Source organism: Alnus glutinosa, chromosome 12, assembly GCF_958979055.1.
Source record: "Alnus glutinosa chromosome 12, dhAlnGlut1.1, whole genome shotgun sequence".
Lineage (NCBI taxonomy): Eukaryota > Viridiplantae > Streptophyta > Magnoliopsida > Fagales > Betulaceae > Alnus > Alnus glutinosa.
The window spans coordinates 1,871,029-1,885,738 of record NC_084897.1 but is presented as its reverse complement, the minus strand read 5'-3'; the positions used below and the strand labels follow the sequence as shown (position 1 = coordinate 1,885,738).

Genomic DNA, 14,710 nt, shown 5'->3' with positions numbered 1-14,710 from the left:
AAAACGACTACGGACAAGATGGCTCTTTTTTTAAAGAATGGTAAATAATTGCCTTTTTAGTTTTTATTGTTTTACTGGCGTTAAAATTTTGGGGTACGTTTGTTTGGGTTTTGATATAATAAATGAATTCGACACGAATTTAAAATAAAATTAATGAAGAGTTTAATCTATTTAAGTATATGGTCGGGCTTAGATTGATCTTCATAATTTTAAAAAATGTTAGAGTTTCTTTTAGTGTCCTTATAGAGTTTTTCTATGTTAACATGGTATTTTATTTTTTTTAATAAAAAAAAGAAAAAGAAAAATCAAGCTGTAGGTTTTTTTTTTTTTTATTATTATTAAAAATAGGATATCATGTTAGCATAGAAGGACTCCAAAATAATACTATAAAGGAGTTCTAGCATTTCTCATATAATCTTATACACACTTTGTCATGATCCGAACCTAACATGCGAGATAAAGCTAGTAATTTTTAACACGATTTGCAAATTTGACAATAATTCATTATAAAATTAGAAGGTTATAGTTGAAAAGTCTGACCCATATAATTAAATGAGCCGAATTGTGGTTGACCTATATAATCTTATATCCGTACCTCGACAAAGGCCACACGAATTGTCACCTAGTTTTAGGGTTTTTTTTTATATTTATTTAAAAAATCTTATTTATTTTATTTTGAAGTCATACTTGATTGATGACATGTTGAAAGACTTTATCTCCCCCCCCCCCCCCCCCCTTTTTTCTATTTGATTTGAGATTACGACTGAATAAATAAGGAAAAATGGAAAAACAAACAGGACCTTACAAAGGAAGGTAAGGGAACCAAGTAAAGAACAAGGAACAAAAAAGTCTAGGTTGATCAAGAAAACTTTGTCCATAACCATCTAATCACCGAAAAATCTCATAACCATTTGTAATTTAGTACAATTATGTAATTATATGCTTGTTATTCAACATAAGCATCGTGATTAACCATTTTAAAGTAAACCGGCCGGATCACTTATCTTATAAATCTTATTTATTTGGTTTTCTATTTATAATAGTAATAATGCATCTACAACATCTTGCTTCCTTTGATTTCTTGGATGAGCTGATTATTCTTAAGATAATAAGTTTTGTTAACTGATTGAGTTATCTATCTCGTAATAGGTTATTAAATAAATTCTTAACATAACAAGTCTTGTGAGGTCTGAGGGCAACGCTCCGATGAATCTTTTTTGACTGGTTTCGGTGTTTTAACCCGATTGAGGGTCGTATTTATAGGTTTTTTTTTTGGTTCAATCCTGCATTGACACCTATTTATATTGTTTATCAAGAAATAGTGGAACTTCACTGCAACTCGGTGGACATAGCCCTTAGTAGATTTATTTCATAACAGTGTAGGGTGGGAAAATATTTAATGTAAGAAGATGGTGTGTCTAGATATTTTCGTTAAATGGAGCTCTCGACTTACTTAATGTTGAAAGTCGTTGAAAAGTACCAAAGAGCTGAAAGAGGAGGATAATCAATTAATTGTTTCTAGATGTGTTGATTGGAAAATGTTCAGGTATTTGTAAAGTTTGTGAAAACTTTTTATGATGTCACATTTTGAGTATTTTTTTGGTTCAACATATGTGATCCTAAGGTCGGTCATTTTTACATGACCTGCAAATCCGACACGAACACGACATGAAGTTATAGGATTAAAATTTAAGCTAAACGAGTTGACGGGTTGACCCGTTTATGACTCGTCAATTTGTTTATAACACGATTAGTTAAATTGACCCGCCAACCCATTTAGCTAATCAAGTCGGGTTCAGGCTGTCAGGTCGACCTGAATCTAGCACGATAACCCGCTTTGCCAGCCTTGACTGACATCCAATATATGTTTCATGATGGAATGGCTCTCTCACTCTCATAACTCATTCTCATTGGCCCACACTTGTGGTCCAAGGGATTTGGGGGTTACTAAAATGGAGAAACTTAAATGGGGCCCAGGTCAAAGCCCTGCCCAAAGCCCAAAATGCAACTTCCATAGAAAGCGCACACAACTTACTCGGAATACATATCGAGAAAAACCATATATGAAAAGCATCATATATCAAAAATTATAGAAAGGCAACTCATTAATGACAAATTACCTAACGAAGGCACACAATATAAGTGATATTTCGCCTATGAAGAGTGATCCTTACACTCACACTATACAATGGCACAACACCAGGTATGCTCATGGATTGCTTTTGTGTTCGGATGCCTTGCAGTTACAGACGCAATAGATTAAAACTATGTTTAACCAACGTTAAGGCAAAGCCAACACACAAGTTGCCGCACAGATGCTCCTCTCTCAAGACTTCTTACAAACGTACACTTTATTCATTTCTGTGGGCTTCCACGCATTGTCATGTATATCACTTATTCTTCTTCAAAAGATTTAAAACACTTAACGTCATGTATATATCACTTCAGCTAAACCTCTTAATTCTAGGTGTACACCCCTAGAATGAACATAAATGGAATATAGAATCAATAGGTGATGTACGTGGCCCAATCTGACTGGGTTTTATTAATATCACGAGATTCTCATGTGTATCTCTTGCTTATGGGGGGGTTTAAGTTATACAAACCAACTTTGATGGATAACTCGTAATTAAGCCTAACCCCATTATTATTTTTTTGTTTGTTCTGTAAAGCAATTTCGCACAGATAGCATCTTTTCTAGTTTTCTTGAGAGAATCTTTCAAGAAGCAGGTAAAGCATTTGTATGACCACATAATATACACAATTTGATACGTAGTATTTAGAAGATAAGATTTTTTAGGTTATGGCTTTTAGTTTCAATTTTTTTTTTTTTTTTTTTTTTTTTTTTTTGGTGATTTAGATGGATCCAGGTTTCTAAGAAACCGAAGGTACATAAAGAAGCACAACAAGAATGGTGCATCAGAAACTCCGTAGATATTCTTATGCTAAGTGGGAAATGGTTGTGTTTTGTAGTTATTTCGTTTAATGTGCTTGTCTAAGTGGTTCTACCTAATTCTTGGGATTTCTACTTTTAATGAGTATTTTGAAATGCAGTTGTTACGGTTGGCTTTTTGACTATTAGTTCTTGCCAAATAATTCAATTGGCCCCAAGGAGGAGAAATGAGATTTGAACTAGTAACCTCCGAATTTATCGGCTATAAATTTAGGTTTTTGACGGGTTACTTGCATGTTATAAATTTAGATTGAATGGGCAACTGCTTGGTGTCATATGTTACATATCAACGAAGATCAGGGTCTTCTTAGCAATAGTACATGACTGGGTCACTATGGTGTCCTCAGTTGTGAATCATCTGGGGCCTTTCTAGTGCTTGCACATTTAATTGAGGAGATAGTACCACCACAAATTTTGTTGTAGTTATGCTGGCACATCTAATTAATGCAGAAGCCAAAACAGAGTTTCTCCAAACTCTTTCATCAAGAATATTTAGGTCTATCATATTTCTTAGTTAAAGTTTCCTTTTCTTGTATTTGTTTTTTATATTCTTGGTCTTACTGATAGGTGTTGGAAGTTTGAAGTTTTGGCATTGTATAGGATCTGTTGCTTCGATCATTCTCCTTTTATGCAATGTGCTCTGTTTCCACTCACCCATTTACATTAAAAAAAATATATATACAAATATGCTTGCAGAAAGCTAGATTCATTAGTAGTATTAATTTTTCTTTTCTTTCTGGTTTTTCTGCAGATATGGACAATATGTTCTTAAACCCTTCCACCACCGTTTACATTAATCACCAAGCTTAGTGGTGAATGTTCACTCATAATTTGAGAAAAAGAGAAGATAAAGACACTCATATATCCTCTGGATGCTTCACGATCACCACAGGACACTTGACATGCTTGGCGCAGTAGTCACTCACACTCCCAAGAAGAGCCCTGCAAGTATGAAAAATCAGCATATGATTCCAACAAGAGTACAAGACCATAAAGGAATTTAGAAGAAGAAGAACAGAGGAAAGGGTTTGAGTCACACAATCTAAACAGAAGGGAAATTTGGTGGGTACCTCTTAAAGAAACCATATCCATGGCTTCCCATTACTAAGGTGTCAGCTCCAAGTTTCCCCACAATACTACATATCACATCCTTGGCATCTCCAGTTCCAGTTATTCTCTCAACGTTTATCTGCACAAAAGCTATCAATAATTAACCACCACTCAGACACGCGAACACCCAACAAAACATCCTTGGTATACTAAAGAATTAAGAGATCGAGGCTTACGTTGGTGCCAAATTTCCTGATGATAGCTTCTGTTCTTTGCATCACTGAATTCACCAAGTCACTGCCATATTTTTCCAAGGCTGAAACAACATCACTGGAAAACATATACCCTGTAACATCAAATACATATTCTCCACATCAACATGGAGCTGCTGAAAATTGGCCTTTGGCTCAAACAGAATGAGAAGCTAGCAATTGCAAACCTGCTGCATCAAAGGAGGAGACAGTAGGTGGTGGTTTGACATAGAGAAGCACGAGGGTGTTCTTGCTGCTGTGAGAAACGAGGTTCCTGAGACACCATGATAACGCGTACATGCTCTCCCTGCTCTCGTCCACAGCAACCACAATCTTGCACTCTTCCTTCGCTCCTTCCATTCCTATGACCCAAAGAAAGTGTTTTGGCCTGAAATCTCTAATATATGGCTCTTCACGAATTTCTCAGCCTTAAATTGTTGATAACGGAGGCAAAAGGACCAGCATTTATAGATGGTGGCTGCCCTCGGGTTTGGAGCTTCCCTTTTCGGATTCTGTGGGATTACATAATTTTTTTTTTATTATTTTTTTTTTTGGCACCTTCATGGATAAGAGGGAGGGGGTGAGATTCCTAAATGAGTAAATGTCCAGATATTCACACTTCCTCACACTTATTTCTTCACAACTTTTAAAATTAATTTTGTATTAAAATTTAATAAACATTCATATCAAAGCCAATAATAATTTTAAAAACTATCTAAATGTATAGAAAAATTGATGTAGAGAAGTGTGAGTATGTATAGCATTATTCATTTTTTAAAGCACTTCCAATAGTCTCATCATTTTATCTATTCACTATCATTATTCAATTTAAATAATCTTATTTAAAATGGAGGTGGTGTGTGATGCTTGAGAGAGTCATTTTGGACACTTTCACCAAATTGACTCACCAAATTTTGGTTATTTTGGTGAGGTTACTAAGAATGCTCTTATACAAAACATGTTCTCCAGGACAGTCTCTTTGCTAAGAGAAACTTTTTCCAATTCAACCTATAAAAATGTTAAGTGTCAAGAATATGCTTTTTTTTTAATTGCACGTGAAAAGAACATGATTTTTTTAATAAAATTTTCTCCAATTTTGTTAATGCTATTAAAAAAGTAAGTGTTTTTCATGTTCAAATGACACATATCATTTTTATAGACCATAAGAAAAACATGTCATTTTATTACTACAATTTTCTTACAAATTAATGTGAGAGTTCACGTGACACTGTTAAGTCGATCAAAAACATTTTTTTTCTTTCTTTATCATGGTATCCCAAGGTGCTCATTTATGGACGATACCACATGTCAACTAGCCCACACAGTAATAATTTTTCTTGTGTAGAGGTCCATGAACATCCCCATATTAAAAAAAAAAAAAAAAAATTATTTATTTAATAACCGACAAAAAAAAAAAAAAATACCACCAACCCAAAAGTCGTACTTCGTTTTCTGGTATATCTTATGGTCAACATCTAGCTGAGCGAAGCTTATCGACGGCGGAGAAAATATCTAACCAGCCAAGTTGAGCCACAGCAGCTACCAATCGTGTTACATTCATAGGCTCATCCTGATCCGGTACGTAATTGACTGGCTGGTGCATGTCACACTCTGCATGGGGAAGATATTTAACATGGATGGCAGTATATTTGTCCAACTTGCAACAAAGTGCATGTTCCTTTACAGACTCCTGACTTCTTAATTTCAATTAAATTCCAACAATTTTTATTTTAAATTAGAATATTAAATTCTGTTAAGATTTTTATATAAATCTAAAATAGAATAAAAGAGAAATAGTAGCGAAAGCTAGAAAGAGAAAAGAGACAGAGAATTTACGTGCATGGTTCAGCCTATGACCTACGTCTACAAGATAAAGTTTAAAAGGTTACATTAATTGTACTCAATAACTTGATTATTTAAAATACATAGGCTCTTATTTATAGTTAAATAAGTCGACCTATACTAATAAACCTAAATCGACTTATACTAAAAAGCACAAATCGACTTAGACTAAAAAATATAAATCAATAATATTATATTCAGACTATATTATAAATATATTTTAATAACATTTATCTTTAGAACTACTTAAGCATATTTTTGGATGGACAAATTGATTAGCAGTTGGTTATTTGCAAAATAAGAAAGAAAGTGTTCATAAACCGCATGCCCTGAAGGACCGAGAGTACTTTCGATGCTTAAATCAATAAATAATTCTACGAGAGAAAATTGAATGAAGAGAGTGGTAAAGAGGAATGATGTGCGTAGATAGTTAGAGATATGTGCTTCTTTTTATGGAAAGCTACATGGGGGGTGGTCTTTTGGATGCAATGCTTGCCGCTTGGTGGGTTTATAGAAGAAGAGAGAATTAAATTGATCGAATAAAATAATTGAGGGCGAAGGCCCTACAAGTTTGAAATTGCGTGACAGGAAGCGTCAGATTTGACACGTAAAGAAGAATTGAAATTGAAGTGTATAGCACATTTCATCATGGGTCCAAATTGGTTGATGTCACAGAATTACTTGTCCAACTTGGTGGAGGCCGGTGTCATTTTCTATTGCGGGATTGGCCCATTTCCTTATCCATATAATATATCCATTAACGAGTGGTCTCAAAACCACTCTAAACATATGATGATCAAGCAAGTTAGATCTGTGACGGATTATCTGCAAAACAGAGATAATAATTAGTGAAGAACTGTTTATGTTTAAGTTAGTAAATTTGTTTAAGATGAAAAACTAAATAGAGAGTTCTTTTTCTTTTTTTTCTTTTTTTTCTTTTTTTAAGAGAAAGAGAGAAAGTATGATCCCTAATTTGGGGATGGTGACCGCTTTTAATATAACGAGTTCCTTAAAAATGGCTTTAGATGCTTGCCACCTAACGAGCTTGTAATCCTATATTTTTTTAGGAAAAATTACAATTTAGCCCCTTCAAACTATCAGTCATTTTATAGATAGTCCTCCAAATTACCAATGCCTTTGAAAAATGTCAACTTTTGTGAAATATGCCTATAATACCTATTCCACGTGTCATTTTTCTTTTTCTTTTTCTTTTTTTTTTTTTAAAAAAATATGGGTATTTAGGAATGGCTACCAGGAGGGGGTGGCCGCGCGGCCACCCCCTAAGCCTGGGTATGGCCTTTGGGCCACTCCGAAATCCATTTCAAGGTGGCCTGAAAGCCACCCCCAAAGGCCGGGGGGTGGCTCGTAGGCTACCCCTTCCCCAAGACCCCCAAACACCCACTTTTTTTTTCTTTTTTCTTTTTGAAGTTTTTAAATTTTTTAATGCTTTTTTTAAAAAAAAAAAAATAATTGAAAAATGACTTGTGACAGGAGTATTATGGGCATATTTTGCCAAAATGGATCATTTTTAAAGGCATTGATAGGTTGAGGGGCCAAAGTCCAAACGTTAATGCTCAAGAAACTATCCATAAAACGACCGGTAGTTTAGAGGCTAAATTATAATTTTTCTTACTTTCTATGATGGGCCTAGTTGAGTGGGCCATAAGCATCTACGGAGAACATGACACTTTAACTTCTACGGTGAGAAATCCAATAGCAACCTTAGGTGGTAACTTTCTACTTTTATCGAGGACGAAACTCAACTCCATTGGCTTCTAGTTTCCAAACTGTCCCTAATTACATTTTTTTTTTTTAACAAAAAATAAAGTTAAAAAAAAAAAAAAAAAAAAAAAAAAAAAAAAAAAAAAAACCCTTTAAACATTGATGAGTTGATTACACAATTTGAACTCGGCCAACGGATGCATGCAAAGGAGATTCAAACGATCGGAGACGTGTAGAGGATGTAAGCGGAAGGTGACCTTTGATGATTAAGTTAGCAAGGGATTAGGGTAAAGGGTGAAATTGCTCTAAGAAAGAGAGCTAGGAAAATTGTAGAGAGAATCATTATATGTGTTTGGCAACCGAGTGGAATAATTATTCCACTCGGATTTTTTCTAAAACCCGCCCACCCGCCCGAATACCCGAATTTGACCCGAATTTTGTTTGAATTTTAAGCTGATAATTTGAGTACTGGCTGGGCCCCACGCGCAGGACAAACTGTCTCCCAAAAAGCGCGTGGGTCCCACATATAAATAATAAAATAATACAAATTTAAATAAAAATAAAATAAAAGAAATTAATTAAAAACAATAGGGGTGGCTGCCGGTTGGCAGCCACCCCCAACCAGCGGGGGTGGCCGCGCGGTCACCCCCGAACAGCGGGGGTGGCCGTGCGGGCCTCCCCCGGCCAGCGGGGGTGGCCGTGCGGGCCTCCCCCGGCCAGCGGGGGTGGCCGCGCAGGCCTCCCCCGGCCAGCAAGGGTGGCCGCGCGGGCCTCCCCAGGCCAGCGGGGGTGGCCGCGCGGTCACCCCCGACCCTTGGGGGTGGCCGCACGGCCTCCCCCGGCCACCCCCGCATCAGTTTTTTTTTTTTTTTTTTTTAAAAAAATATTTATTTATTTTTTAATTAAATAATCAATATATAATAAATTATTATTATTTAAATTATTATTTTACACAACTTTTCAAAATACCAATCATTATACACAACTTTTTAAACTTCCAATCATTTTTTACCATTAAAATATAATATTTTTCAATCTCAAAATTCAACATCCAAACACAATTTTTTACCTCGATATTTGTAAATAGAATTAGAATTCAATTCTAATTCTCAAAATTCAATACCCAAACGCACCATATTAGAAGACACATGATCATTTGTACCTAAAATGATCATGTGTCTTCTCCTTGTGCAGAGTGTTCAATAATAGGGTATGGCTTTGGCCAAGTGCCGTCTGCTAACTAGGTATAGTCATGATTAGCAGTGGCACATTGGCACCGAATTACAGGTTATGAGCAGGTTGTGGCCGTGACTTAATGATGCATTAGATTCTATGCATGCTGGTCGTTAGGACAAGACTAGTGAGTAGCTTGGTTTAGGATATTAAGGAGTGGTTTGGGATTTTATTTTCCTTGTTCAAATGCGTATAAAAAAATGAGGTATTGAACTTGTTATCGTGGCTTGTTTTAGGATATTAAGGAGTGGAAGAGCATTAGAAAAACAATGTAAAACATATCTAAATTGCATTGAACCTTTGAACCCTTTTACTTAGTTTATCTTCTTTGCGTAGCTCGTAGGACTAAGTCACACAATCGGTAAACTTAAATATTATGACCGCTAATAATTATAAGGGGAAAGAATGTTATCCCCCCTCCTCTTTTTTTTTCTCTTTTTTTCTTTTTTCCAATGTTCTCTTAAAATTCAAAATATTTCAATTTAGTGAATTGAACTTTTACTTTATTTTTTTGCAATGTTTCTCATCCGTTCAGATTTTATATTAAATCCTAACGGAGAGATGTGAAATTTTTAAAATACACTCTAAATGGTATGAGTTGATCTAACCCACCCACTTTGTAATCCGTAGGTCTAGATTGTCTAGTTGGTCACTGACCTATCGTAGGTCACTAGACCCAACCACAAAAAATTCACGTTATCTTTCTTCGCTGCTTTGCGGCACTTCTGATGCAATTTTCAAAGAGAAGTACTTTGCTTATCAAAAAAAAATTTGAATGTTTATTCTTAAATAATGTATCAATCATGAACGAGATCTACTATTTTGAAAAATCTGTCCCCGTCCTACGACACATCATTTGAAAAAAAAAAAAAAAGCAAGCATTTTCCATTTTCATATATAATTGATGGATTTCGAGTCACGTACAAATAGTGAAGTTCAACGCCCTGTATACGTGTACCTTAACCGACCACTTCAACTCCAGCATCAACAGTGGTCGGTTATGGAAACCTCGTTCAAGCTGCCAATCACCCACCGTCCACTTTATCAGAACTGAACATACGCATGCGCCATGTCAACGCTAGAACATATTTGTTTTGAAGTGGAAGTTGGAACGGCGTGGATGCCGTGTCCCTTTTGTCGATCAATATTAATGGAGACGAGAAGCTTGAAAAGAAATAAATCTTGCACAGGAAAAACAAACGCCACGGCTGGGTCTGCTGACCCACGGCCGTCGTCCGTGGGTCACAACTTTTTTTTTTTTCTTTTAATTTTTTATTTGTAAGTAAGGTTAAATTTAATAGATTGATGTAAAAGAATTTTCTTCGACTAAATTTATTTTATTTCTTGTTTAGCTAGGAGTGGGTAGGGACCCAAGACTGGACCCGATATAAACCGAATGATATTGGGCCAATGCATCTTAAAATATAAATCTTTTAACCAAATCATGGGCCAGCTTCTCTAAACCCCTTTGACAAGGTTTAGAATCCCTTATTACATGAACTTTGAAGCAAAGGCAACTCTGCAACCACTCTGTAGACTCCACTCCTAATCATATTATAAGTTTGAATTGAGATTTCAAGAAATTCGGAAAAAAAATGAGAGAGGAGACCCGGGCCTAAGTTGCCTTGGCAGATAGGCCTCGCATTCTTAATTGTCCGAACACCTCATGATTAGGGGTTCCCCGTTTCACTTCTTATTCAAATTCTCTGAAATTCGAGTAAAATATTTTAGGAAATACCTATCATATTAAATTTTCAATTGTGTTTCTTTATTTTTTTTAACTATCTGAAAATTTTTGGATCATAAATGTTTCTATTTTTATTTTATTTTAAGTTAAAGGAGGATCTTGATGTTCAGAAACCTTAATTTAATTTTGAATTTCTGTCATGATCACCAAGATTGGAGCATTCTATACTCTTGCATTCAATAAATCAGAGGGGACATGAAGCATACCATAATTATAGTATTTCTTATATTTTCTGGAACACAATATTTTTTTTTTTCCCTCCTTCAAACCTTCAACCGATTCATTAGTATGGATTTGCTTGACGAAAATAATAGATAATACCATTGGGACTAACATATGTCTTTAAAGCACGTGATTTTTACCTACATTTTTAATATAAATTAGCATATGTTCTGTGTATTTGATAGGGGCAAAACTACATTTTATATGGCTGCCCCCAAAGTTTTTTAAAATTTTTATATTTTTTGTCCTCCAAAAATAAATTCTTTTGAAGTCTTTTAACAAAATTTGTATTTTCATATTATTAGAATATATGAAAAATATAATATATTTATCATGTATATTTCTAATTAGGTCAATATCATATTTCTACAAAAATCTCAACACATATGAAGTAGCCTCTAAAACTAATTTTTGGCTCCCCACACAAAAAATTATAGTTCCGCTTCTACATATGAGAATCACGTGCTCTAAAGACAAATATCAAGTTAATAGACTGAACTAAAAAAAAAACAAAATCTCTAACCCAATTTGAAGTACCGTTACAACCGGATAGAGATCTCCAATAATTGTGAGACAGCCCATATAAAATTCATCTGTCCAAATAAATTTTAGGCTGCTCAACCACCTATTTGGACCGATGGGTTTCATATGGATTTTTTCATAATTTTCATCTAAATTACTAGCAACTCAAACAGCAAATAACTGAAAACCATGATCCGCTACAACCCCAACTCCTATGAATTTTTTTTAATTTTTTTTAATTTTTTTTTTTTTGAGGGAAAGTTAAACTTTCATTAATCATTCAGAAAAAGTACAAATCACCACCAAACTGGTGTACATAGAACAACACCATTAAGGTGTGTACCCCAAACTGAGCCAAGCTCAGACCAATACAACAACAAACAGGAAAAACACCCAAAACAAATCAACAACCAGAAGAACGCCTCCTAGAAGACACCCCACCAACATCAACCACCAAAATCCACTGGACGCCACCGAACACAACGGCAAAAGGAACGGAGCATGGCCCTCATGCGCGCCTCATAATGACAATAAAACCTAGCACGTAAGGGCTACGCGCCGAACACTAACCATCTTTCCGGCCATAGAAAACAGTAGCAAGACCAGAAGACCCCGGCGACATAAGCTGAGAGGCGCATGACGATCAGAGGACAGCGGATTAACACAGATCTGACCTCGCAGCATGCTTAAAACGTTGAGGAACGGCCAACGCTGCCACCGACGCCACTAGAAGAACACCACTCCTCCTGCACCGCACTAGGTGTTTTCCTGTCATAAAACAGCGAAAAAACAAACAAAACCAAAACCTTCATAGTCCAAAAGGATTAGAAGGGGCACTACTACCACCGGACCTAAACCGGGGGGACAAAAACCACCACACAACCCTAATGGTTGGGGGACTTCTAGCCTCCATTAGAAAACCATGGAGGAAACAAAACCCCCTTAGCCCAAAAGGCTAAGAGGAAGAAAACAGCAACCGGGGGGAAGGCATGAAGCCTCCCCCGGGCAAGAAAGGCTACAGACGAAGAGAGACTTTTTAAGAGAGAGAGACTCTAGTTTTTTAGAGAGAGAGGCGACAGGACGGTTATATTTTTTTTAAAAAAGTTAAATATTATTTTAAGCCTAGTTGGACCCTACCCAAATTGTTTTTGTCCCTACACCCCCTCACCTTGCAAATTTGTTTTCTCTCTGTCTCTTTTTTTTCCCCTTCCAGCTATCTGTTTCTGTTTATGTGTTTAGGGTTAAGGAGTAGGTCAAAAGAAAGGTAGAAGAAGGAAGAAAATGACTATTTTATTTTTTTTGTCAAAATGCACAGCTTTAATAAAGCTCAAAACACATCGTTTTTTAAATTTGAAAAATACAATTTGTTTTTTAAAGTTAAAAAGAGACAGTTAAATGATGCAGCAACGACTGAAAGGGATAAAAAAACAAATCTTTGTGAGCTTGTCCGTCTTCTCTCTCTCAATTACTATTGTCTCATGCTTTGCTCTTTCTTTTCATTTCATCATTATTTTGCTGAATAAATAATAAATCTGCACAGTATGACAAAATCTCCTAGAAATGGAGAGAAATTTGCATCTGAGTGAACTATATACATCTTCATAACTTCATGTGTTTTTATTTTCCCAATCAAATAGGCATGTGAGAAAGGGTTTTAGCATTTTGACTTTCATTTGCCAAACAAGTATTTAGGTACTTATATTCTGTCATTGCTAAAACTGTTTAAACATTAATTAAATAATAATAATTTTTTAAGTTTAAGTTTTTTGAGTAATTAATAATTTAATATGAAATCAGAGCATGTCATAAATTCAAACCCTCGCTCTAAAATTCTCATTTTGATTAAAAATTTTACATAACGTAAGTGTTAAAATATTAAATAAATTTGTGATTGAACAAAAACAACACATCTAAAAAGTTTTTATCTACTTGAAAAGTATTTGAGTTTTGATTTATTTTTCATTATATATATATATATTAATTTAATATTTAAATATAATATATTTTTCGTTTATACTTTGATTTCCCTATCTTAATATAAGAATAAAAAAATAAAAAAATAAAAAAAATTGGCCCCACCCCATAACAACGGCCGGCTCCACCCCTGTATGAGGTGAGGTCCCATAAAAGGACGTGGAACTCGTGCAAAGTATACACATGGGTTTAGATATCATAAAATTATATACCCATATATATAAATTGCTCCAACAATTTTGCATGTTAGCTTAATCTCAACTTAATGAGATTGTTAAGCAGCTTAATTAATTATCTTCAATTAAATATCTCAATTTCCATCAAAGACGTCGTGAACAGCCATAGGTTGGGCAAGTCGTGAGCGGGGCGGCTAATATCAGCTTCTTCTTCGTGTAAACATCATTGTCCCCACGCCCACCCCACCCCCCCACCAACTTGCTCAAACCTTCAAATAATTTCAAGTTTTCAATCCCTTTGGTGCCATTTCTGTGATCTCCATATCTAGAGGATATATCGCACATAATCAGATAAGGATAGAGTTTTTTTTCTTTAAATTGGGTCTGATTTTTTTTTTTCTTAATTTTTTTTTTTTTTTAATTATTTATAAAATTATTACGTGTTTCTTAAGCATTTAGAAAAATGAGTAAATAATTTTTATTTTTTATTTTTAAAAAGGTGATGTTATATATTATACTTTTATCTCGCTTTGTTGATGTGATACTGTTAATCTGTTATTGATTTTTTTTTTTTTTTAAAAAAAAAAAATCCACGTAATAATTGTATAGATGGATTAAAGAGGAAAAAATCTGTGAATTAGATGATCCAAGTTCTTAGATAGACGATAAGACCGAGAAAGGGATAAGCACAAATGTCAGCAAAGCCCATACACCAAAAGATATATTAGTTTTCTAATAAAAATTAGGAATTTCTTTTTGAAAAAATAAGAATTAAAATATCAAGGCTTTGAAAAAGAAAGGAACACGACATCATCGAGCGTCCAAAAGGGCCCACTAAATCACAGCTGCTCATACATTTCGGTGACCGCGTTTCTTTCTTGTTTTTTGGTTTAAAATTAAAGGGTCCCTTAAATTTAAATTTTGAGGTGGTCCAAATGATTGGAGCCGTTAAATTGGGGATCAGAGGGTCCAGATTCAAACCTGGAAGGGGAGGATTTTGAAATGGGCGTGGAGGGAC

General features: G+C 35.1%; 1 protein-coding gene across 1 annotated transcript; it reads right to left on the bottom strand.

Annotated features, from left to right (window-relative positions):
• Nucleotides 1-3,643: 3,643 nt before the first annotated feature.
• Nucleotides 3,644-4,724, bottom strand: LOC133851769 (universal stress protein A-like protein). The gene is made up of 4 exons (XM_062288343.1): nucleotides 4,443-4,724; nucleotides 4,240-4,349; nucleotides 4,024-4,142; nucleotides 3,644-3,895 (listed from the first exon to the last, which is right to left on the bottom strand). The coding sequence occupies exons 1-4, from the start codon at nucleotides 4,612-4,614 to the stop codon at nucleotides 3,811-3,813; spliced, it is 486 nt and encodes a 161-aa protein (XP_062144327.1). The 5' UTR covers nucleotides 4,615-4,724; the 3' UTR covers nucleotides 3,644-3,810.
• Between the last annotated feature and the right edge of the window lie 9,986 nt (nucleotides 4,725-14,710).

Coding starts and splice junctions, on each gene's coding strand:
- LOC133851769 (XM_062288343.1), bottom strand. CDS start 4,614: ATGGAAGGAGCGAAGGAAGAGTGCAAGATTGTGGTTGCTGTGGACGAG. Junction 4,143..4,239: donor TCAGGAAATTTGGCACCAAC/GTAAGCCTCGAT, acceptor GCTTTTGTGCAG/ATAAACGTTGAGAGAATAAC. Junction 3,896..4,023: donor GGATATGGTTTCTTTAAGAG/GTACCCACCAAA, acceptor TCATACTTGCAG/GGCTCTTCTTGGGAGTGTGA.